The sequence below is a fragment of the Aspergillus chevalieri genome, chromosome 1 (genome assembly GCF_016861735.1).
Source record: "Aspergillus chevalieri M1 DNA, chromosome 1, nearly complete sequence".
NCBI lineage: Eukaryota > Fungi > Ascomycota > Eurotiomycetes > Eurotiales > Aspergillaceae > Aspergillus > Aspergillus chevalieri.
Genome location: NC_057362.1, coordinates 1282841 through 1306957, shown reverse-complemented (window position 1 = coordinate 1306957; position 24117 = coordinate 1282841). Strand labels below are relative to the sequence as shown.

The window sequence follows — 24117 nt, the reverse complement described above, 5'->3', positions numbered from 1 at the left end:
CTGCACGCGGTGACGGCCATGGAGGGCCTGTAGTTGTCCCGGCGCGAATCCCAGTTGGGGAAAATGGTGAGGATTGTTAGTCAGCAGAGATCGCTGCGGAACATTCGCCTGCCGCGTGTACGCAGGTCGCATGAGCCAAGCGGTGAGCTCATGCGGCCTAGACCCCCCGCACGTGAGCGCCAAGTCTCTTATTAAGCCGATTTATCCCGCACGAGGTAATTAAATACTGAACTTTAGGCATGAAATTCAATTTCCGTTCTTAATTCTTTGCTATTCAAAGAATATCCAAGCAGTTGGGAATTAGTTACCAAACGGTTGCAATAATGGACTCTTTCAACCCTTGGGACTCCCAGGGGCCTCCATTCGATATCAGCAATAATTTTGTCGAGCCAAGCGCTGAGATCTCCCCCTGAAATCAAGGTATAATTATCCGATTGCCTCCAAATCAGCTGTCAACTGCTTGCTAACCAGTTAGATAAAGGAACCGGATATGCTTATTCCACTTACAAGAGCTAAAGGTTCTGGTCTTACAACATTGAATATTGAGTATATTGATGATCTTCCAGAGTATCCCACAACTCATATACATGGTTATACATATGTTATTGCTTCCAAAGGACGAACACAGGTTGAAATGGAACATCTTCCAGATACTGTAAGTACTTTTCAAGTACTTAATAATCAGATACTAAGTATTTCTAGATTCAATATGCAAAACGACAGCCTTTTGGACGAAAAAGACCTGTTTACTGCCCATTTCTTGGATTTCAAGTTAAGAAATGGACATGGAAATGCTCTGGGATTTATGCATGTGAATTCCTGAGCCCATTTCTCCAGTCCTATCATCATACATCTGTTGATGAAGGTACTTGGCAAGAAATTCAAAAGTCTCAGAAAGATGTCCAGATCTTAGAGTCTGATATCAGAAAGCGCAATGCATATAGGTACTCTTAACTACTCGTTAACTACTTATCAAGTACTTATACAGTCTTAGTTATTATCGGTCAAAGGCTTCTTTCTTTAAGAAGGGCCATGCCTGTATTGATCAACTTCCAACATGCAAAGCGGTTTTTAAAAGATATAACCAGATGGTATGTGATAATTGCTTCTCAAGGAGTTAATGAGTAATTGCTAACTACTTCAGGATGTTCATGGAGAATACGCCCCATTCATTGGCTGTATAAATGGATCATATGGAGGTTTAACTAAACATCATATGGGGCAAATTCAAGGACATACAGCCATAGACTTGCAGTTTCTTGAAGATCTTTTTAATAAAGAGATCTTGCCAGCTACTGAAGAATGTGGTGTTTTTGAACCTCTCTCAAGCCGCCGAAAGTACTGCGGTAAGTGCTTGCTAACCACTTTATAACCAGTTACTAAGCAGTTATTAGATCGAGATCATCCTCAGGGGTCTGGTCGGTTGAAGCACACCCCTTGTGATGTTATTTTCAATGCTCTAGTACCCACAAATATAGAGCAATGTCCATATATAATATTTACTTCACATGGGGTTCATAAACATCCACCACCACCACCAAGCAAGGCACCTGAAAGGATTCTAGGGGGTGTGAAAAGGATTATTGAACAAATTCGGGATCCTAATTTAACAACAGGTAAGTACTAGCCAACCACCTGTGGAGTAGTTGATAACCAGTTACATAGCTCAATTTCTTCGAAATCCACAACTTGAAGAATTCTGTCGGCAGTACAATGCTTCTACATTAGCAGAGATTCACTCTAGCTTTTGTAATAAAGATCGAATTGCAGCAATAATTCAAAAGCAGCGTCTTATTTCATATCCTAATGGACAGGATATTAATGGCCTTATTTTCCTTCAAAATACTGACCGGCATTTAAAAGTAAGTATTTCTAAAGCACTTTCAAGACAACTGGAAAGCACTAAACAAGCACTTAGGATTATATCCAAGAATATTATCATGATCCCCAGGGTATTATGGTTCTATGTGCTTTTAGAGAGCAAATTCAACTTCTTTCACGTCTCTCATCTTTTGAGATTGATATGTCTTATAAACGAATACGGTCAAAAGATATTAATGAGGTGCTTTTTGCTACATTCCTGCCAGACCAATGCAAAAGTAAGTATTATTCCTAACCACTTAGTATGCAGTTACTAACCACTCAGTCACTAGTTATTACTTTACTGCGAGTCTTTACCAGTACTGATTCTACTGAGGGGTATTATTTACTTTTCAAGCGAGTTTTTGACCTAGTCCAGAGGGTCTCCTCTCAGCCAGTTCTTTTTGATTCCATCCATGGGTCTGGAATCCATGGTATTATTGTCGATATGGATTCGAAACAATATACTGGTAAGTACCTATCAACTGCTTGAAAAGCACATACTAACTCCTTAGGACTTGGTCAATATCTTTCTGAAATTGATCCTCAACACCAAGACATTATATGGCATTTACAGCGTATCATTGTCTTCTGCAGGGTTCATTTCCAACGGTCAATCTTGAAAGCTATTGGAACCAATAACCAAGGCTCTCCCCTTTGGAGCCGCATGATGAGTCTTTTAGACTGCAGATCAGAGGATGATTATGATAGATTATTAGATCTTCTGATAAGTATGTAACCACCTATTGACTACTTGACAATGAGTTACTAACTGCTTCAGCATATGAGAATGCTAATGTCCAGAATTGGGCGGTTCAAAAGAAAGGCAAAGTAATCAAAGCTGGGTTGAATAAAGCATGCTCTAAAATCCAACCTCATTACTTTGATGTGCTGCGAAATCATACAAATGCTGTTGAGCAGTCCCATCAGAAATCATATGCATCTGGCAAGTATCTAACTTTGGTACAGGCAGTTAAGAAGTAAGTCCTTAAGCTCCTACAAATTGCTTGTCAACTGTTTAAGAAGAGTACTAATATACCCTAGTTCTGCGAAGCTAGATAGGGATGATATTGTGCAGTACAATAACTTTCAGGACTTCAATATTCATCATTCATACCGAACTTCTAATATGGAAGCTAACTACCTTCGGCATATGAGTCGGGAAAGTATGTATTGAAGGACTGCTCTGCAAGTCCTTGTGAACTGCTTGCTAACTACCTTACTCTTAGGGAGCCGAAAGCGCCGCAGGTCTGCCTTATCTATTTCATCTGAAATTGAATCAGGCTCATCAGCTTCACCCTTACTGCCAGGAAATACAAGGTCAAGGTCACAAACCTCCTCAAGAAATGGTGATAATGAGTAAGTCCCAACAAGTGTTTCGCAAGTAGTCATAAAGTGCTTCAAAAGTACTTACCAAATATCAGGTCAATGAGATCAAGTGATCTTCGACGTACTATTTCAACAAATGTCTTAAATCTTGAACAGAGACGTCAAGTGATTGAGCTAGAGAATCTTGAAATAGAGCTTCAACAAAAGAAAGCTAATCTCAAAAAGCAAGAGGAGGATATTCGCCTGCAACAACTTCAAAATGAGAAGTTGGAACTTGATCTTATGGAGAGAAGAATGCGGATACAGGAACATGACTCAACATGACTCAACTGGTTTATAAGCAGTTCACAAGCACTTGGTAAACACTTTAATAGAAAAGTTGCGCAACTGTATAATGTATCATGCAGAAATATATTTCGGACTGACGGTAACTGTTTCAATTGTTACGGAGGCACTATACTATTTCTGAACTCATAGACTGGATCTTAATAAAGCTGTCGCTTATTAATTGCTTAAAAAGTAATATCCTTTTCTTTTTGAATAGAGCAGCGACAGAGCAGCTATATAGAGTAGTGTGGTAGTAGTGGTGATGGTACGGTAGTTACTTTACAAGTATGTTGGTAATCAGTCTGACAGAGATCATGCGGGAGGAAATTTTGTAAAGATCGGTTGTTGGTCACATGACTGCCAAGACCATTATATAAGCAAGTTTGTCCCGCACGAGGAGAAAGTTGACCTCAGGTCACCTGCAACCACGAAAGTTGACCTCAGGTCACCTGCAACCACGCCTGCCGCAGCGCATCGGCAAGGTCTTGCCGAGACACGGTCGCAGGGACATGATTGTCGACATCCAGACGGCGGCATCGGTTTTTATGAAAGACTTCACGCAGTCGATCCAAGTTCTTAGGATCGAGGTCGCGAGGCAATGGGGGATTGAATTGAATTTGATAGATATTGACTTTGGCGGCTCCTAGGTATTTCAGGCGACGCTCTGTTGCCAGCCGGATTTCTTCCTCAGTAAATAGAGCCCGTCGCATTGCAGGTCTAGAATCGGAAGCAAATATCGATAGCGACAGAAGGGAAGTCAACGTGCTGCAAGATATATATATATGTGTGTGTGTGGAATACCCTCTCCACTGCGGGAGGGGCACTGCGGAGCTTTTCTGTCGCCCCTGCAGGCTCCCCGCCGCGACCTCAGGCTCCCGCAGCCCTATTCCAGACCAACTTAAAGTTGCCCTCCCGCTCGCGCGCATTGCCTTTCCTTATGGCTGCATCTATTCATTTGGACTTGGTATCATTTGATCTATCATGCAGCCGGTGGATAACAAGCGGGCCACCCAATACCGGGCGGATCAAGTTCCTCTGCTCCAACAACCTCCCCCCGATACTGAAGCAGCGGTGCCGTCGTCGCCGCATGAGCTGAAATCTAAGCACAAGGGACCTGTCCCATCCAGCGCGCGTCTGGCTAAAAGGCCCCTTGCTCCCTCGCTCGTGGAGCCCAGCCGTAAGGTCATCCGGGGCTCACCACGAGCTTTGGCTCTTCCAGAGACCAACAGGTTAGGGAACAGTTCGGGTTCAGATCTAGTCATACGACAGGAGCCACCATGGGATACTTTCAAGAAGTACTACGAATGCGATTTGGCTGGCACCGTTGCCGTATGCGTCCGGCGCTCCGGTCGCCGTGGTGTCTGGGCGATTCGACAGTATCCCTGCAAAGATGCTGACAGAATCCTGGGGATTCTCCGTTCCACGAGCCATAAAAATGTGGTCTCGGCTTTCGAATGTTTCCGCACCTCTGATGCTCTATATATGCTCAGCCAGTTCCACCCACTCACCCTAGACCATGTCGTCGCCTGCAAAGCCTTCCCAGACCAGCGGCAGCTGGCTGCCATTATGTCTCAGGTCCGTTCCCCAGTCCCACGCGGATATACTTGGCCACTAACCGTTCGCAGTTTGTTGATGGACTATCATATCTTGACGCCCAAAGTCTCCAGCATACTTCCCTGGATTGTGCCAGCGTCCTGATGAGCCTTGACGGGGAGGTCCAGATCGGTAACCCCATTGCTTGAACCCAGCTCAGAAAGGCTTCTGACCAGAGCTCCTAGCACGAATTGATTGCTGTGCCATCCAGCCGGCCGGTAGGATTCAAGTGAACGATTTGGCTCCCGTCGGGCGGGTAATGATGGAACTGATGCAGAAATACGTCAAGGATGACGGGGCGGTTGGGATCGATAATCCTGATCGCTGGCGGAATTGCCCAGCTGCTATTGAATTTCTCTCCGCGACGACGTCAGCGGGCTCATTCAAGGAATTGAAAAGGGTTTGTCATCACATTATTTTTTATCTTGGAAGCTGCTCACTGGTTTCCAGCAGCATCTCTTGGCAGAAATCCGCTGGGCTCCTGGTTGTCACGGCGCTCTACTAGGATAATGGAACGTCCAACTCATGGGTTCTACCTAGGTAGCTATCGACGAGAATAATCAACATGAGGAAGGAAGAAAGGAGGTAACGCCATATTTATCAACAAAGCAACAAAGCAAACAACCACACCTCACGTGATAAGCAACCAACGTGACCAGGCCGTCACACTGGTGATCTAATTGGCCTGGCATGGTTTGCCCTGATATCTGCACGTACATTCTACTCATACGCGCCCCAGCCGGATGAGGATGAATAAGGCTCGGACATTGCTACATGGGTTACATAAAGACCATGGAAATAGGCAAAAGATAGACAATCCTGTTGATTTAAGGTGGCTTTAAGTGACTAGGGTGAACGTAGATAAATGCTGATATGGAAAGTATGGATACTTTCAGATCAGAGTACCGACTGCCAAGGTACTGAGGTGGTATAGCTCCAAGATACCCTCTATAATCCACTTTGACGTCAAATTAGTATTTTACTCGTATCCTAGTCTGAAAATCCCGAAGATTCATGATAGCCTATTATTCTGCAGCGCAATTGAAAACAGAAGAGCCACCTGGGCTGGTAAATGATATCAAACTCTTTGCAAAAACAGCAGCTAAAGGAAAATGAAATGAGGATCGCTAAGTGATGTATGAAAGCCTGAGGGGTTAGCAGAATCAAGCTCAAAAGCCTCCCACTGTCTGAGAGATAGGTAAATAGCAGTCAGGCTAGTACTACATGGTCAGCACGTTAACAAATTCACGCATTTTCGCCATCGCACATTCATTGGCGTCAATCTCTGTCCAAGGATTTTCAATCCGCTGGCATGCCAACGCCGCCTCATCCTCAGCATGAGCATGGGTCAACTCATTTTGCCCCAAAAGGCCAGATTCATCATTGAAAAGTGCCGTAAGGTCGTCTGTAACCTGTTCAAACATAAGGGATTTGACCACAGGCTCCAACGCACGGAAGATGCGAATGGTGCCCGGTCGAGTGTTCAAGACGAAAGTGACAAGAGCATTAGTTTGAAGAATGGAAAACGAGTCATTACACCTAGACACTCAAGTCAATGAGGCCACGCAGTGAGCTAACTGGGAAACACACATGATACTCATCAACAAAGCGTCTCCTGTTAATAAAATGCCCGCTCCCCAGGTCCCTGCCAAATCCCACCACCTCCTGCCTCCTCGCACATGGTGACCAGATATCCTATTACGACGAGATTGCAGTGGCATTGACTTGCGGGGATCATCATGATAGGCATCAACGATGCAGTTAAGTACAGAGGTGACGTTCGGCTTTGACCCAGGGGGGAGGTATTTTTGCGGATGTTTACAGAGCTCCTTATAATTGAAGTAGAGTAATACCTGTGCAATACGCTCCGCGATGGGATGAAGACACGACTGGGACGCATGTCTGTCAAGTAGGCGGATGTAATCCACAGCGCCTTCTTTGCCTCTCCAGACAGCAGGGAGGCCGAGTGCATGAAAACTGAGCAACATGTTCTTGTCCCGCCCACCCAATAAGGGTTGAAGCATTCCGCAAGGGTCCATGAAAAGATGGACTTCCGCCTTAAGGATACTCAGGGCTTTCTGAAAACGTTCCTCCTCAGGCTTGTCCACTTTGTAAAATGCACAAGATTGCAGCAACTGGAAGATCGTCGGATTCAACTTGACCGCTGTTGACTTTGACTGCATCGATTGGTCACTGTCTCGTCTCTTCCTCTTGACTGCCTGGTTGAGCATGGTGGCCCCTAGTCCCGGAAGGAGTTGCTCCCCCATATGTGGAGAGTCAACATATGTAGTAGAGGGTGTCGAGTAGCTGGAAACACTCTGGTGGAGTCCAGGTGTAGAGGTGGTTTCTGCAGGCGAAGATATTCCGGAGACAGGGTGAGGGTTAACGAGAGGAATCATATTCAACGCCATGGGAACCGCGCTATTGTCAGGTGTACGAGTGCCCAAGGCTGTGTCAAACACACTGCCTGGATAGTCACCACAGGCGTACATGTCGTCTGTCCACAGAGTCCATGAATCATGCTCGAAATCAAATTGTAGGGTATCGTTTGCCGGGTCTGATGTTGTGGGATCACTCATGGGTAGGGAAAGGGCAAGTGGAGGTGATAAAGTGGGTTGCACTACATCAGTATTACAGTTCCCTTCAAAACAATGCACAGTTAGAGAGATCACGAGTGCCAGTAAGAAGAACAGGATAGAAACACACGTTACCTTGTAAATTGTCCTGGATAACTTCTTGCACCTGAGAACTTTCCACACAGCCACGTTCCACAAAGCCAGCATGTTCAAGCCCATACCAGATATCAGCTACCTGGGACCTCTTCAGTTTCTGAAGCTGCTCCAGATCGGACCCGAGACCTCGAACAAGCTAGATAAAGTGAGGATCAAGTGTGAAAATATCTCTTGGCGAACTAACCTGGCAAAGTTGTGTCTTGTTCAGATCCAAAGGCATCACCCTTGAACGATCCTACGACAGAACCTATTAGTCGCTGGAGTTGTCTGTGGACGGCAAACTCACCTCAAGGGTGACCAAGGCAAAAAATACGTCCATACAGCCATCCCGGTGTGTCGAGGATATGATTGTCTCCCCAGCACTTAAAATGTGCCATCGTATAAATCCTCCACTTTGGGCCCGGATGAAGGTATCCGTCTTCTGTGAATCATTTAGTCGTGCAATATGTTCTAGCTTTTTGCCAATCTGGTTGACCAGCTGCATCAGAGTAAGCGTCATCCACAGGAGGCGTCAAGAAGAGTTTACTGACATCAGAACCACTGTCCTCATCCAAATCCGGTCCTTTGTTCTGGATATCCTTCAAGTGGGGTGAGTGAATGTAACTGGGTTGGATCGGTTTCACTTACCTGAAGGCCGACCGTGATAGTGATCATTTTGGCAGGACCAGCCTGCAAGGACGACCACTAATAATAAACGAGAGAATAAAGGACTCAGGGATAATGTGGAATTTATCAAACGAAGGATGCCGTTCAACAGGCAGAGAGGGAGGTGCCGAACGGTCTGGGTAAGTGGACGCATTATGGAAAGAGTGAAAAGAGGAAACCGACTTCCTTTTATTGGGGAGATGAGGCTCAACAGCGAAAGAGCTCGAAAAGTGAGGGTTCTTGGGAGCACATTGAAAGGCCACGGGAAATCGTGGCCCCTGACCAGGCCAAAAGGTCGGATAATGCACTGCCCCACCTGCCAACCCGTCCCTGTCACCACAACCATGAACCTCCCCAGGAACATGACGTGCGTCCTGCGAGCCCGAAAGGTCTCAGCAGGGCTGCCGAGAATTACAGTACTAGTCCATGTTTCATGGTCCTCTTTCCCCATAAATAACAGCTAGTCCTGTATCCAGCGCTAAGCAGGCCATGATGCACTGATCTTCCCGTATTTTATCTACAATACTGCCGATCCATTCATTCCCTAATTTCCAACACGCTCCAACCCACCCACCCACCTTTTCCCCGATCGACGATGCTCAACCAGCATTAGGCTGGTACTCCATTTCTGAAAGCTTAACACCCTGGTGGAGGTAGCCTCGTACGATCTCCCGTATGTGGTCTCGAAGATCGTCTGCCGTGGAGACTGACAAAGAAGTTCAGCACATGATGTGAACAGAGTAGATGGACATCCTTACCCATTACCAGCGTCCGGCCTTGCTCGTCCCGGATGTTCGGCAACCTTTCGATCTGGTCGCCGGACGCCTCTAGCGAGATAATACTTCGATAATCGGGCACACCTTGGTACAAACAAACTCGTTCATGCTTCCCAAATGGTGTTTTGTTGTGTGCAAGGCCATTCTCCACGTAGATAGATATGTTGAGGATCTAGAACCATAGTTTCCGTCAGCTTCAAGGGGGACATCTCCGGTATTAGGATCTATTACGAACATAGCCTTCATCTATGATATCGTCCTCAAGGAGATTATTAAGCAGGCCCTGGGCCGCAGTTGTCATGTCTGTTTCATTAGCTGGGTGCAGCGCTTATGGAACGGCGCGCTTACCAATCGACTTAACTTGCCATACCAAGTGGAGTCGGCGAATCTGTAGGGTGCAGGTGTTATAGCCGTAGATCATTTTCTTAAGGTAGGGGATTGCCGCGGCAACCCCGAATCCACTCGTGATCAATAAGGCGCTCTCGTATTAACTGACATCCTCGCTCGTTCCATGAGGTCCAGTGAACAGGGCCAAGAAAGACACCGAGTTTTCTGCAGCTACTGAGGCGTGACGAATAAGCTCCGCGGATAGACCACGACGTGGTTGTATCAGAAGTTCCATGGTGTCCTGCCTACCCCGAGACCATGATGTGACTGTGAATGGGTGTGTCTGTGTCCATGACCACAAACTAGCCGATGGTATCCAGAGGTTGATATATTGCCCCGCTTCAACTTTTACTGGCCGAGGCAAGAGGATACGAATCCGTGCAGCTGTTGTTGTAAGGACGTTCTCCTTCGATTTTCTGATGGTGAAAGATACAATGGCTCTGGGAGCACCGCGTCCCGCAAACAGCCCGTTTTGATATAGCAGGGTCACCAGCTGTAAGCATGAGGTCAACCCCAAAAGTCCCAACGCAATCCAGAGGTAAAGCTTTGGGGAGCTGCTTTTAGTCGGAAGATGCCGCCAGGTGCCATAGACAAAAAGCCCGGCCAGGATCTGATGCCCGCGGAGAAAGATCTCATACGACCATTGACGAAACCATGGGATGGAAAAGAGAGCAAGGACACCCAGTGATGCAGCACCCTGGCTGATATTAGCTGGAGTTGAATGAGACTAATAAGGGGGCATACGATCATGGTAAACAGATTTCGCGAATCACCGAGCCGGAAGTTAAAGTGCTGAGCCTGAACTGCCGCAATGATATGGAATGCCAGCAGAGCAGTGGCCATCCAACCGGCAGCGCGGTGGATTCTGCGACAAGTGTGCCAGGTGATGCCAAGAAGGTCAGCTAGGAAACTGAGATGGGTAGCTGATAAAGGGAAAATCAGATTAACTAGGGCTAACTCCCCTGCCCGGCGGCCAGCGCCAGTAAACGATTCTATCCTGAAGAGGACAAGAAAGACGTTAACCGCGACATATGACGCATGAAGAAGAACACTGGCTCTGGACCACGGGCCCCACAATCGATTTCTATGAACAACAAATGGAAGGGTCAAGTGTCGAGAAGCTAGAACAGAAAACAAGTTTGTCCAATTGGTAAGGATGGAGAGGGTCCGGATCAAGAACAGCCCAGCAAAGATACCGCCAGCGGCAATTGCATAAATGGCCAATGCATTCATACTCGTAGGGATCAACAAGTGAACAGAGAAGGGTGAGAAAGAAAAAGAGGGATGGAGAGTCAGCGTGCGAGGCAGAGGGTTCTTATAACGAGAGATAGCGTGACGACCTTGCTGCGGTGCAGCTCACCGCAGTATACCATGGCCTGCGAAATTAGAGTGCTATTCGGCTTGGGACCACCGCAGCAGCCCTCAATGCCCGGGGTCGACATATTTAACAGGCTCTAACATCTTGAGATATGATGTTCCCAAGTAATTCCATCTCACCTGAAATCTATCTACATGATGTCCAAGAAAGCTTCCTGGGTAAAGAAGCGTTGCTTGCAGACTGCTCGAGCAAAGGCGCAACAGCGACACAGACGTAAGAGAGGTCTTTTCAAAAAGGCAGCGGAATTCTGCCATGAATGCGAGTCTGACGTGTTTGTGGCTGTACGAGTTCGGAAGACTGGACAGATGTATATTCTTGATTCATCCTCGCGAAACCAGTGGCTCAGTACATTGTCTGTCTTAGTATGCTTAACCAATTTCCTTCCTATCCTCCCACTGACATCAATAGACATTTTACTACCCTCCCCCGGTCAAGGAGGCAATTGAAGATATCATACCCCAGTCTGAGCGTTTGTCAGATCCGGGAGGTGCATCAGCTTCTGCCGGAGATGAAAAGGCCTAAAAAAGACCTGCGACACTTCTCGTTGATTGTTATCTTGTTCATTTACCTGTTTATCTTGTACACTAAACATGGATTCTACATTGGGATTACTGCTATCTGGTATAGAAGATGTTATGTGTTCTCACATCCTGCCGAGATAGTCGCTCTAATGTTCCATCTTCCATGAGGCGAAAGCTGATTGGAAGTTGGGTTCATTGGTCCTCACTCGTCCGCAGGGCAATTACTACCTGATGAGGATCTATCGGACAAATAGTCGGCCCCGATTACCGAGGCCAGGGGATCTTTATATAGGTCGACGTTTACACATATTTAGATAGTCAAGCACTCAAGCACTTGTTCTACGTGTGGTTACCATAGACTTCAATATTACTCCTTTCGGCGTATAATATTACTCTCCATTTTCTGTACGCCATATAGCCTCGTGTAGTCGGATTATCGGCTCCCGATTCCCCGAACCTGAGCTACCCGCTTCAGCCTAGTGCCGTCAACCCACATGACTAGGCCGTCATTTTTGAAGCGGGGTCTCTTGGATCGTAGCTCAAAGGGGAATCAGGAGTCGATTTATTCCGGACTAACGAGGTCTATATGGAGAGACGGTGTTATTGGTGGGGGGTTGGTCGGGAAGACCAAAGCTGCGCGCAGGCCATTGGTACTGAAACCATGACCTTTTGGTCGATGGCCCAAACGGTGTCGCAGAGTGAGCATAATAATGCCAGTGAAAACCATAGTATGAGGCCTACTGATAGTAATAAAACTGTGGCCTTTCTCCACTGGCAGCCTGAATAGGCTTGCAGGACCACAAGTTAGAGGGTAGGAAGCGGCTATATCATGGCCGCGAAGATAACATGCGGGGCGATCAAGCTAGGTGGAAACCTCGCTGCCACCTGACTGATCGACGCCCACCCATCCGTCATTAGATCCATCCTGCTTCGTCGAATAAGTTGGCCTGCGTAGACGCGGGCTGTTGGTGACAGACACCAGTCAGCCTTTGCTCGGTTGGCATAAGATACGTTTCCATTTATAGTCCATGGGCACTGACCCGAAAATTCGAGAACAGTCCGATTGTCAGATACATTATTGATTGGACCACTAGTACTCCACTTGATATTCTTTCGGTTTCTGCTCAGGTCTGCTCAGGGTCAAGGCGTCGGACATAAAACCTTTAGACTCCTAGACATCACATAAAGAGACTAACTTCTTTGTTCCGTACTCATGCAATTATTTCTGCTCAGTTCTGCTCAGTTCTGCTCAGGCCTGACAAAGGGATGACGCCAGAAAGAATGAGACGGGATCGTCATGTCCTCTTTCGCGCCCACCCCCCGACTGCTCCCACCCAGCCAAATGGAGAGATTCTCATCACTCATCTAGCTCTTTTCCATCCATCTCGGCTTTGAGCCTCTGCTTGGTTGGCTCGCGTGATCCCAGATTTTTGCCATTTATTGTTGGCAAATATACTGCTTATCCAGGCAACTTCGACATCCGCCGATCTCTTATATGCAGATTCAGGGAAACGAGCCATGTTCGCATTATTGATTCATCTACCGGTCTGTTTCGACGATAGTCGGCTCTGACATAAGAACTTACATTCTGCTAGGAACCACTCGAGAAGTATACCGAGCATCCTGACATGGTATTCGAGGTGAAACAAAAGGTAATAAATCTGGCAACGCCTTGATTTCCCAGCTGATCTTTAATATCATGCTACAGGTAGCCACGTTCCATAGAATACTGTCCCAGCTATTGATCCTGTTGGAATGGCTTGCTCCGCACTTTCCAAGGAGCTTCTATATTGGCAGTATAAAGAGTCCAGGTGCGTCTTGCCTATTCTACCTCTCACGACGGATATTGACAAGGTTGTACTCACTTCGGGCAGACCAGGAAACAGGATCTCTTTCTGCACCTTTGCCTCCTGAAGCACACTGCGGGAAGCTGTATAGAACTGATGATGCAGAAGCTCAGTTTTACTGCCACGATGACTCAACGACACAGGGCTCCTTTGGGTTCAACAATCTCAGCGGGATCCCGGGAAGTGAAGAGCTCTCTGATGAAGAGTTCAACCGATTAGTAGACACAATGTATCCAATCGAATCCTGTGCGAACCAGTCATTGGGTCTTACTGATTACAAGGCTGGAATTGAGACCGAAACGACAGCTGGAAACAAGGATAAGGACATACAGGGCACGGGCAAACCTCACGCGAAAGGTATTAGCGGCGGAGTATGCCTCGGTGAGGAAGAGAGTAAAAACCTGGCGATCGCTACTAAATGGGAGCAGCTTCAACATGAGCACAATTTTGCTGGAAATCTGTTTACAATTTTCCGGCGTTTCGTGCCTGATATCGGGGCACAGGTCACAAATCGTCTCCTGCAGCTGGCTCTTGCCTTGTTTTTACCGGAAACCCTGCTGAGAGTCAAGAAACATATTGAATTTCTTCGTCAAAAAACCGAATTCCGAACAGAGATGTATGGGCCTGTGCCTACATGGATTTATCGAACGGCTGTCCAGTGCTGCCAAGGACGCAACCCCAACCAGTTCAGCATGCGGCTGTTTCAATGGTATGTCTATCAGTATATAGAGACCCAGAGAGGTCTTTGGGATCCTGCCATTGCGAGACATCCAAGCCGCGATCATATTATTAACCAAATTGCCACATCTGAGATCAATGGTCCAAGAGCACCAGACTATGCTCCCTCAGGTTTGGACTTGGTGAAAAGGAAGATTCAGTCTTGGCATGATCAAGGCTGAGAGTGGCATTCTATGGTGCAAGCTGCTGGGAGCGGCAGTATCCTTCTATTCATACCTGATAAGCCAGCACAATACTCTGCTGCACCGGCAGTCAGTGCCACAAAATACCGCAACCTAACCCCCAAACACGCTCATGTAGTTATAGGTATGGTCCGTGAAGCTCGGCAGCTACCATGCTCTCTTTTCAAGGACGAGGACCTTTTCAATTCTTTCCTTTTCCACCGCCCTCCGCAAATCATGTACCGTCTTGAGCTTTTAACGGATGACGAGATCCGGCAAGAACCTATAGACTCAGACCAGCTTTTCACTATTTCAAAGCCATTGAAAACAAAATGATGCGTTTTGCCCAATATAGCATGGCCAATTAATCAGAAGGGACCACGACTGTGTCATTTCAACCCTATGGTAAATTATCTCGCTCCGCGACTCACCAATACAATCGGCACTTTTGTAATAGCCGAACTTTCGCGAAGAATAAATTGTAGTAGTTACAATATTGAGGGTGTGTCGCATAACCTAAATCTGTCAGGTTGTTGAGTCCAGTTAGGTACAATAGGACTATGGACCAGAAGCGTCGCAGTAGGATCCACCCACTAACAGGCCAACTGGTACAGAAATGAGCTAAGGGGTTGAAGAAATCCATCCTACACGACACCTGACACTGCTGGATGCTCAAAGATATTTCCTATCTTGACTGGAGGAGCCTCAAACTGTGCATATTCCTGAGCCTTTGTCAGCCAGCAAACTTGGTTGGTATTTTAAAGAGCTTGTGAACAGACTGAGGGAGGTTTTCTACTTATATTTTGTCAGCCATACTCTGAAACAGGTAAATTCTCCTTTTAGGCTAAATGCTTCATAAAGCCATCACCGACGTCGCCTAGGTCATCGTGTCGGGCTTAACGTTTCTATGCCAACGTTTTCCTAGGAGATAGGAGTGACATATCAGGATTAGTTAGCGTCTCTTGTTAACCAGTACCTGGTAAGAGTGCTAAAACAGGTCTAGTATCTTTTTCTGACCAGCTCCTGGTGAGTGTGCTAAAACGGGTTTAGTGTCTATTGCGGACTGGCTCTAGGAGTTTAATGGAGTAGCCAAGCCTGTAGCACCCTAATGGATTGGCCTTGGTAATATCCTGGTTCTCAAACGAATATCGTCACAAAGCGACTGTAGCTACGGTTGTAAGTGGCATGCCATGGCTATACGCAAATTTTCAGCATTCGTTTGCATCATCATATTCATAGAACTTTCCCATGCCGTCCTACTGAATGGTTCATCTGGGAGAGCCTGGGGTGGCTGACCGTGGCTCCTAGATCTAATCGCAAAGCGTACGTTCAACAAACTGGAGGCTCCAAAGCGAGCATTGACAGACCAACAGCCAGAGTCAGAGGCAAAAAGAGGTAGCCCAAATTTAGAAAATACGCTCAAAGTGTACCAGTACGGCATATCAAGCCGCTGCGAGGAGATACAACGCTGCTGCAAAAAGAAGTGTCCAATCCATGGGAACAATACCAGGTAATATTCAAGATAAAACAGGCAGGTTTGGGACAATTTACACACACCAAGGATGATAAGGAAGGCCAAAAAAAAAAAAAAAAAAAAAAGGGCTGAGAGTCAAATAAAGAACAGTCGACTTCTATATTTCACAATTTTGAGCGCGTTTTTCAAGCTCTAGGGCAAATGGTTTCACAGAAAATCTTTGGGAGGTCGAAATATACTCGATCCAACGGTTGTACTACAACTAATATTAGTATTTGCCTCAAATCAAGTGGAGAGAGAAACAAACCACCGCAAGTCGGACCCCTAACCATAAACATCGATACATCCTCGCAACAGTCAGAGATGGCACCTCAATCGAGCGTCCATCATCCTCCGCCAGACAACCCTCAAAATAGTCAGCAGAGAAGTATCGCTGACTCCAGACCTGCCCACGGAGAAGGAAATCTTCTGGAAAACACTTCCTGTCCTCTGCGACGGGGAACTCGTTTCTTTCCATGACGCGAGAATCCGTGTCGCTACAGATCATTGTATTGAGGAATATAGTGAGCTTTCTCCATGGCACAACTAGTTCAATATGCATTATGTTGGTGTTATTTTGGGCCATGCACCAGATAAAGGCCAAGTAGGCGTGCACGGCTGGAAAGACATTCTTGTTGCCAATCTGATCCAGTAAGGCAGACAAAGTCTTGAAGGTGAGATGAGCACCATAGTAGACCAGTTTTTTTTGGGATTGCGAGTTCTGATTCTCACAAAACTCAGCCTCAATTGTGTCCAAGTTCCCAACAGGCGTCCAATTCTTTGATGCAGTCAGACTGGTCTCATCTTGCGCCAAGCCCTCCTTGAACTCATTAGATAGCACAGCATCAGTAGACCCATACTGGAAAATTGCAGCAAAATTGCACGACGCGATAAAAACGCCATGCATCTTGAATGCACTCCTATGTTGACGGATGTATCCATCCAGACAGAGCAGATACGCATTCATGAGCGTCTTGAAATCAGACAGAGGACGTTGCATGAACAGTTTTCCATGAATAGTCATAAACACAGCAACTGCAGGTTGATTATAGGGTTTGGGTTCGTTGAGAAGTGGGCGGAATAACAATTGAATGCTCTCTCCAGCAGGAGGAAACGGGTCAACACTAACAAGACTCTTTGTGTAGTAAGAGAGCTCTTGAAGTATGTCTGGGTAGGCGAGAACGGCAAGGTGGTATTGGATCCGGCCAAAATTTGGGTTCTTATCTGCTGCTTTGTGGTACCAGTACCGGGCCACACCGGCCCAGTTCTCGTGATCTCGAGCAACAGAATCTTCGACGGCCATGCCGTATCGGGCCAAGTCACCAAGACATTCAATCCAGGTATCTTCAAAGGCGGGAACACTTTCCAGAAATAGGGTCATCATTGAATATGCCCAGTAAAGGAATGTAAGTGTATGTTCCAGCGAGTCTGGAAGTCGATGGTGCAATAATTCCAGAAATGAATGGATACCATAGCGCCACATGCGGGCCGGCATGGCGTACTCCTCAGGTGACCGTTTCAAAGCCGGGCTTGCAGACGGGTGCTGCGAGGCGAGAAAGAAGTCATGATGTTCACAGAACAGGGTCTGGTGCAGAGAAATCAGAGCCTGCCATTGATAATCTGACGGTTTTTCTGGCGACTCGGCCTGCTGCTTGGTCATTTCAATGCATTTCTCCTCCGCCATCACCAATCCGGCATAGATCCCGTGGACATCAATGGCCAATTGCTTTTCTGTTACCGGCCGAGTGTCTAGCTGAAGAAGGATCTGTTGTTCTCGCTCCGCCCCAGGGACAGTGTGATTTTGAACCTCATTGATGTTGCTGCTCAATCCTCGCTCCTCTCCACCATTATCCTCCCCCTCCTTGGATGGTAAAACATCCGGATGTTCTGGTTGTCCTGGACGGGTACCTTCATTCTGAAGATTAGAATAAACAGCGCTGGCGGAAATAGTATGACATCCCCCAACATCACGGCTGGAAGAGTTATCCATAGCTAGCAGATGGTCTTGAGACAACTTTGGATATGGTGCGGGGGTTTGTCGTTCCAAAGACGTGTATTTCCAGATGACATTCCATTCATGTGTCAAACAATCCTCGAGGGAGTTGAGCCATTTTGTGAAATCTCGTCTAAATGACCGGTATGTTGAACACTTTTGGGCGAACTTGCTGTATGTTGTGTGAAGTATGGGATATAAGATGTCGTTTTTCTCACGTAGGTTAATGAGAAAGTAAAAAAGCTCTTGGGACAGCAATTGGGAATTTGCATCAACGCTCCAAGTAAGGATGGCTAGCTTGAAGAGGTCGTCATCAGCGATATCTTTTGAGACACATTTGATGTGCTCATCAAGTATTGAGTTGGTGTTTAGATGGTTTATGTCTTCTTCTCGGCTATATCCGTTTGTCTCCAAATTCCAACAGATGCCCAGGAGCGTTTTGCCGTCAGAATTAAGACTATCGAGGGACATTCTATGTTTGAAACGGTCTGACAATAGACACAATGCCTGCAGAGATTTCAAAGCCAACTTGGCTGGGGGCAAAAGGAAAACTCTAGGAAGAGTCGCCTTGAACATAAGAATTAGCCCACTGCTGTTAAGCCTATTAGGTGTACAGCTTACCATGTTTGTTCTTTGTACTGGTCAACCTTGGCTGGGAAACGTATTCAAAGGAGAAATTAAAGTGTGAACCTCTTCTTCTTCTTTCTTTTTAAAAACCTTCTCCTTACTTATACCTTTTTATATTGTGCAGCATGCTGCACAGATTTGTGTTATGATAATGTAGTTGGGAGACCACCCTGGAAACTCGGAAGTAGGGCTACTACCCGAAAACGGACTATAACTGTCCCAACCTGAATAGTAGGTAAGATGAAGTTGTCAATAAAGAACTCAGACAATCAAGGATGTCAGCTTAGCCAGTAAGTTATTGTTCCACTTACAATCAGACTCATTTTATTGCTTTTCTTTCCATTCCATTTCTCTTCAAACTCTAGCTATATCAACTCGCTGGTTTTGATCTAGCAACATTATATTTTCCCACTTTTAGTCAGAGCAGGTCAAATATCAGTAGATTGTGGAGAACATGCATCCTGTGTGGTCAGAGCTACATTTCATTAAAATAATATAATAAAAAATGATGCTAAAGGAGGCTTTCTACCTTCAGAATTTTCAAGGCCGAACTTGACTGATTGTTTACTCATGGCTTCAAGCAGAAACAAATGAATCATTACAAAAGGTATACTATGTTATATTATAGAATTGGAGATTATAGATTGATGGCCTTTCCCGTGACAATCTACAGAAGCCCTCGGGCTCCAGCACAGCCACTTCCTAAATGCTGCAAAGTTATTCGAGAGGAGCGTTGTCCAGTCAGTCACTATGTATCCAAAAATACATATGTTAGTGACGCACATGACTATGAGATAAGGGAACGTACAACCTTTCGTCAGCCTGCTGTGCTTGTAAATTTTCATATGACTCTTCAAGATGCCTGGACATGTCGCGAGCTTTCTCAATTTGTCTGAACCATCCTGCAGGAACCTACCCTTAAATAAGTACAACAGAAAATCAAAATAATTAGGGATACTTACACATAGCCCATATTGGTGGTTTTTTTTGCAACAACAGCACACTTTGTTTTCACATGTCTGGTAATGCAATGTTTGACCAAAGACAGCTTTCCCTAAATCTCCACCACAATTGCTGCATAAAAAGACTACCGGTTTTAACTCCTCACCACAATTGCCGCAGAAGAAGATCACCAGCGATGAAATGTTCCAAGGGCCATCCTGTGTCTGACTGGGCTCACTCTGACTGGAGCCAGGTGAACCAGGGCGGCCACTGTCCAGGTACCTTGATCAGTCAAATGTTAGTTGAAGTAATTGTAAGAACTCTACTCACTCCATATTGCCAAAAAAAATATTGGAACCCTCAAGACCAATGACGTGTGGACGTGGAAGATAGAAAATAAAAAGTATGGTGAGAAGCAAGAAACAGCACGGGGAAGGGGTCCTTTTTGTATATTGTCTGGACCAAGATCTTTTTCATTCCGATGAGTTCTTACCCATAGATTATTACTTGGTATAATCGTTCCTTTTCACTAGCGAGGCTGCCTGCATACCGTACATATACGACTGTTGATCTTTATCTATTCAGTACATTAAGTATTTCCCTGTGTTGTCGTGATTTGTCTCATCCGCTCTTTCTTTCTTTTAGCTCTCTGCATATCTATACTAGATTTGCTTCGAGTATAGATACCCTGACCAGCTGAATGGACTTCCACTTATCATATTTAGAACGTGAACGTGCGAGAGATTATATCAAATCCATTGATCGACAACATCGATTATGCGTATATATACAAGCCAGACAGCAACAATGAATATCAACATCTCCAAGTAAAACCATGCTTTTTCAAATCCCTCCATTCTTTAGCATGTATAAGGAAGCCCAGATCCAACCGCACCGACGATTGTGGTTCTTCATCAAAATATGCAGCTGAGCAACGTACACGTCCAGTAGTCTCATCGTGATAGAGGACATGCAACATAATGAATGCCTCTGAACCGGGGCTGTATATCACGCCACAGTAATTTTCAAAGCTTTTAATACGACGGTAGAGATTTCTGTTTAAGATGGGACAGCCATGATTTTTCTGCTTCATTATCACCTTTTTATTCATTGTCAGTAAAAGCCACAAGTACTGTTGCATGAGTCACTTACTGTTGTCCAAAAAAAACTTTGACCAACCTTTGAATTCTCTGTCCTCTGACTCTGGCGTTGGCTCTCGATTAAGTGCCTCGTACGAAGATGGCATTGGCTGGATTCTTCGATACGGGACACACAGGGGAGGAGGCGTTGGAAGGCGGATTATGCTGGAATTGCTGTCTGACGAGAGTGGTCTTGTAGAGGATGTATAGGAAGGCTCTGGGTCTGGGATCTCCAGACGCACTTCCCCTCCCGATGAGAACGTATCTATATAGGAACTCGTGTCCGAGTAGGCAGAGTCGCGTTGGAAAAAGCTTTTGACCCAGCGTGGAAGTAGTTTCCATGGGGATAATCCGTCCAAGCAGGCCATATTATGCCTAGTGAGTTAGAAACAATTTTATTAGATGGAAAGCAAGGCACATACCGTTGCCACAGATGAAGTAGAATTACTGTTGGTAATCTATCATCAAAGAATCGAATTGATTGAGGATCTCCAGGAGTAAATATAGATGGACATTCCAGTTTATTTCATTACATACTGGCTCTTTATTCTTATTACCTTTTTAGGGTCATACTTGGCATCAGTGAAAGTGAAATGGTTGGTCAAAAACTTTTACTGCTTGTGCTATAAGTTTGGCCTAGGGTAAATGATCAGAAGCAGATGGTGAGAATAGATAACAATTGATGCCTGCTGCAGCGGTGCAGCGGTGCAGCCTGCATATCACTCATAAGTATGGTAAGTGCAGCTGCTTTAGAATTTCCGGGCTAAACTAAGATCATATAATCTCATTGATACTAATAATTTTGCCCACATCGGAGCGGATAGCGGGTAGTGGGTAGTGGGTCAGTAAGTCAGCGATTAGATGCTTTTCCTAAACGGTGCGAACATTGTACCCGGGTACAACATTCGCCCCGTTAGTAAAAGCGTTCTCAGCCCCACAGACTCGTATTACCTTTCAATCTCTGCTCCGTGCAGCAACAAATCTGTCCAATAAGAGACACTTAGCCTAAAGGTGAACTAGACGCTTTTCCTAAACAGGGCGAATGTCGTATCTGGGTACAACATCCGCTTCGATCAAGAAAGGTAAATCCTAGCCACGACGTGTCTTTGAGCGATACTTACCTCATATTTCACTAATCTCCACTGTAAAAGCCAACAACAATATGTCGAAGGTTCATTATTGTCAGATGAAGCATTTTTCAGAACACCAACCCACCCGACGCCAGCTCGATAGACATTTCCTCGTGGCTTATATGCCTGATGCAACAAAACGGCCACAGCCTGGGCGGGATACCATCTTGCTTATGTCCTCGAGATATGAAAGGTTTGATGTGTGATGTTGGATGAGCAAAACGTATTGGGAATTTTGGGATTTTTATTTACGTCGGAACAGATCAGTTACCAGAAAGGCCCGCATATACTTTCAAAAAAGTGTTATTAGGTCAAGCCAGGGTACAAACACAACCACCATCACATCATAGATATCCTTCAGTAGAAGCTCGATGCGATTGCGTACCAGGAATACGTCCATTCATCTGAAGTTTGAAGGTTTGATTGATATATATATATGTGCGCTACCTCCTTCGTTTCCAGCATTGTGCCATACATGTCTTCCGGTTACTCTCTGTCGTCCTCTGAAGTATAGCTATGGCAATTAGCTTCTTTCTCACTGCCTTTTCGCCATTTTACGATTGTTTTGGATACACTGGCGAGGCTTCCAATTCATCCAACCCAGGTTTGTCTGCCTATGGATTGTCCAGGAATATAACACTCATACCCATTAGATGCTTTGGCACCTGTATTCGAAGATGGCCCAACACAAATTGATGGCTGCTCCGGTTACCGAAGACATTACATAAAAGGAAAACTTCCGAACAACGAATACCAGGTGGCGTGCCAAATGAGTCAGTGTTACTTCAACTCAGGTGGAGATACAGCTACATTGAATTGGATAGAGTACATTATTATTGGAGAGGGCGAGCTGTGCAGATCAAAGCGTGGAAAAGAGCTGTTAGACGATTATCTACTCTGCAAGGGCTTGATGGTGAATCGTATTTCCTGTCCGTAATTATTGCTTATCTTGATTTTGAAGAGTGTGTCTCCCATGTCCAATGTGCCTCTTGTTGAGTGATATCCGGTACAAGTGCCATGTCGTCCGTAGCTTTCAATGTAAATTGTATAGACATTTTGAGATAAACTCTTCGCTCTTCTCAAGCTTGTCATTAGAACTCTGCAAATTCATGACCTATATGACAAAAAAGGGTTTAATACTGCGGAGTGTTATTTCCCAAGGAATATGTATCCACCCAACCAGTGGTCAACGAGCGCGTGAAAAATTCAGAGCAGCCATAGAGTAGCCTATGAAATCTATCGAGTACAATGATTCTTTAGCACGATTATGAGGTGCGAATTCTGTGCATTAGAAGTTGAGCATTCTACATCCAAAAGGGACGGTCTGGTTGGAGACCAGGAGTATGAGTCTGTCTTTCGAAACGTCATATGATAAGGATCGATCAGATAAATGGTTGGCCCGAGTAGCGAGGTCAGAGGATTTTTATATAGTCGATGTGTGCGCACATATAGTAGATCAAGCACTCAATCAGCTACGTACGCGCACATACGTTCGTTAGGCAATACATCTCTACCTTCATACTAGTCCTCTCCATATAGATCTCGTTAGTCCGGAATAATCGACTCCTGATTTCCCCTTTGAGCTACGATCCGAGAGACCCCGCTTCATCATACTCCAGGTCTGGCACGTGACTCCATGGCGTCTAGTCATGTGACGCCAAGGCTGCCCTCGTTTAGGTTCCTATTGGTAGATAGGCCGGCCCGACAGGCACTAGGCCCCATAGGTAGTTAGGCCGCACCGACCACCTAATCAATCAAAGTGCGAGCTATAAAGTTGTTCCTCCCAAGAGCCCCTCCATGCCCCTCATACGGTAAAACATGACACTCGTCTGAAGAATAACTATCTCTGTTAGTTTGAGAGGTCTGTCTATGCGAAAAATGCATATCGTCATAATGCTAATATATTTTGCAGTCAGCATAACCCTTTGTACGAATCTCGTGTTCTTGCGCCGCACACCAAGATGAGCCGCCATCTGGAGCCCGACGCCGAAAAGGTTCGAAAGCAGATCAAAGAGATGATATCAGAGACTGCTACAGAAGATAATAGCAACCTTAAGAAGGTGGACTGCCTTCGCAGTGATGATGGGAGAGTGATGTATGCAGGAGAGGAGCTTGCAAAGCAAGTCGTCACCCTGCGCCATTATCTTGGTCTTGGTCCGGTATGTTTGTCTCCTGATTACTTTTTTTACAAGGCTCATTGTGTCTTAGGACTGGGGATGGACCCTCTGGCATTTCCCTGCGCCAAGGGAACTAATTAACGACTCCTCGATGTACCTCGTCCCACTATCCGGCAGCGCAAGCATACCACAAGACGAATCATTGACTGAAGGCTCTTTTATGTGTACCACTAATAACTCCATGCTCAGTCCACGAACGACTGTCCTTATTTTCATGAAGCGAAACTCTCATTCTCAATCTTGTTAGCGTTCATATCCCAAATACAAAATCGGTGTGTTAAATGCGAATTTGCTTATCACTA

At 45.7% G+C, this 24117-nt stretch overlaps 10 protein-coding genes across 10 annotated transcripts; 6 read left to right on the top strand and 4 right to left on the bottom strand.

Annotated features, from left to right (window-relative positions):
• Positions 1-130: 130 nt before the first annotated feature.
• ACHE_10466A (uncharacterized protein) lies at positions 131-3513 on the top strand (the record flags this gene model as incomplete). Its single annotated transcript, XM_043279586.1, has 16 exons — positions 131-215; positions 395-420; positions 482-518; positions 567-655; positions 703-944; positions 995-1091; positions 1145-1346; positions 1395-1616; positions 1666-1862; positions 1919-2099; positions 2154-2330; positions 2376-2591; positions 2642-2840; positions 2905-3026; positions 3090-3219; positions 3285-3513. 16 exons carry the CDS (start codon positions 131-133, stop codon positions 3511-3513), a joined length of 2451 nt encoding a protein of 816 aa, XP_043131586.1.
• A 443-nt stretch (positions 3514-3956) lies between these two features.
• Positions 3957-4226, bottom strand: ACHE_10465S (uncharacterized protein; the record flags this gene model as incomplete). The annotated part of the gene is made up of 1 exon (XM_043279575.1): positions 3957-4226. One exon carries the CDS (start codon positions 4224-4226, stop codon positions 3957-3959), a length of 270 nt encoding a protein of 89 aa, XP_043131585.1.
• A 271-nt stretch (positions 4227-4497) lies between these two features.
• On the top strand, positions 4498-5258 carry ACHE_10464A (uncharacterized protein; the record flags this gene model as incomplete). Its single annotated transcript, XM_043279564.1, has 2 exons — positions 4498-5091; positions 5142-5258. The coding sequence occupies 2 exons, from the start codon at positions 4498-4500 to the stop codon at positions 5256-5258; spliced, it is 711 nt and encodes a 236-aa protein (XP_043131584.1).
• Positions 5259-5368: 110 nt separating this feature from the next.
• On the top strand, positions 5369-5619 carry ACHE_10463A (uncharacterized protein; the record flags this gene model as incomplete). The annotated part of the gene is made up of 2 exons (XM_043279553.1): positions 5369-5509; positions 5560-5619. 2 exons carry the CDS (start codon positions 5369-5371, stop codon positions 5617-5619), a joined length of 201 nt encoding a protein of 66 aa, XP_043131583.1.
• Positions 5620-6329: 710 nt separating this feature from the next.
• ACHE_10462S (uncharacterized protein) lies at positions 6330-8495 on the bottom strand (the record flags this gene model as incomplete). Its single annotated transcript, XM_043279542.1, has 7 exons — positions 6330-6648; positions 6700-7750; positions 7821-7977; positions 8026-8076; positions 8128-8319; positions 8372-8419; positions 8469-8495. 7 exons carry the CDS (start codon positions 8493-8495, stop codon positions 6330-6332), a joined length of 1845 nt encoding a protein of 614 aa, XP_043131582.1.
• Positions 8496-9085: 590 nt separating this feature from the next.
• On the bottom strand, positions 9086-9683 carry ACHE_10461S (uncharacterized protein; the record flags this gene model as incomplete). The annotated part of the gene is made up of 4 exons (XM_043279531.1): positions 9086-9192; positions 9245-9434; positions 9498-9565; positions 9611-9683. The coding sequence occupies 4 exons, from the start codon at positions 9681-9683 to the stop codon at positions 9086-9088; spliced, it is 438 nt and encodes a 145-aa protein (XP_043131581.1).
• Positions 9684-13066: 3383 nt separating this feature from the next.
• Positions 13067-14294, top strand: ACHE_10460A (uncharacterized protein; the record flags this gene model as incomplete). Its single annotated transcript, XM_043279520.1, has 4 exons — positions 13067-13093; positions 13144-13200; positions 13257-13359; positions 13423-14294. 4 exons carry the CDS (start codon positions 13067-13069, stop codon positions 14292-14294), a joined length of 1059 nt encoding a protein of 352 aa, XP_043131580.1.
• Positions 14295-14306: 12 nt separating this feature from the next.
• On the top strand, positions 14307-14630 carry ACHE_10459A (uncharacterized protein; the record flags this gene model as incomplete). Its single annotated transcript, XM_043279508.1, has 1 exon — positions 14307-14630. The coding sequence occupies one exon, from the start codon at positions 14307-14309 to the stop codon at positions 14628-14630; it is 324 nt and encodes a 107-aa protein (XP_043131579.1).
• Positions 14631-15925: 1295 nt separating this feature from the next.
• Positions 15926-18271, bottom strand: ACHE_10458S (uncharacterized protein; the record flags this gene model as incomplete). The annotated part of the gene is made up of 2 exons (XM_043279497.1): positions 15926-16024; positions 16076-18271. 2 exons carry the CDS (start codon positions 18269-18271, stop codon positions 15926-15928), a joined length of 2295 nt encoding a protein of 764 aa, XP_043131578.1.
• Positions 18272-23599: 5328 nt separating this feature from the next.
• ACHE_10457A (uncharacterized protein) lies at positions 23600-24062 on the top strand (the record flags this gene model as incomplete). The annotated part of the gene is made up of 2 exons (XM_043279486.1): positions 23600-23797; positions 23847-24062. 2 exons carry the CDS (start codon positions 23600-23602, stop codon positions 24060-24062), a joined length of 414 nt encoding a protein of 137 aa, XP_043131577.1.
• Positions 24063-24117: the final 55 nt, after the last annotated feature.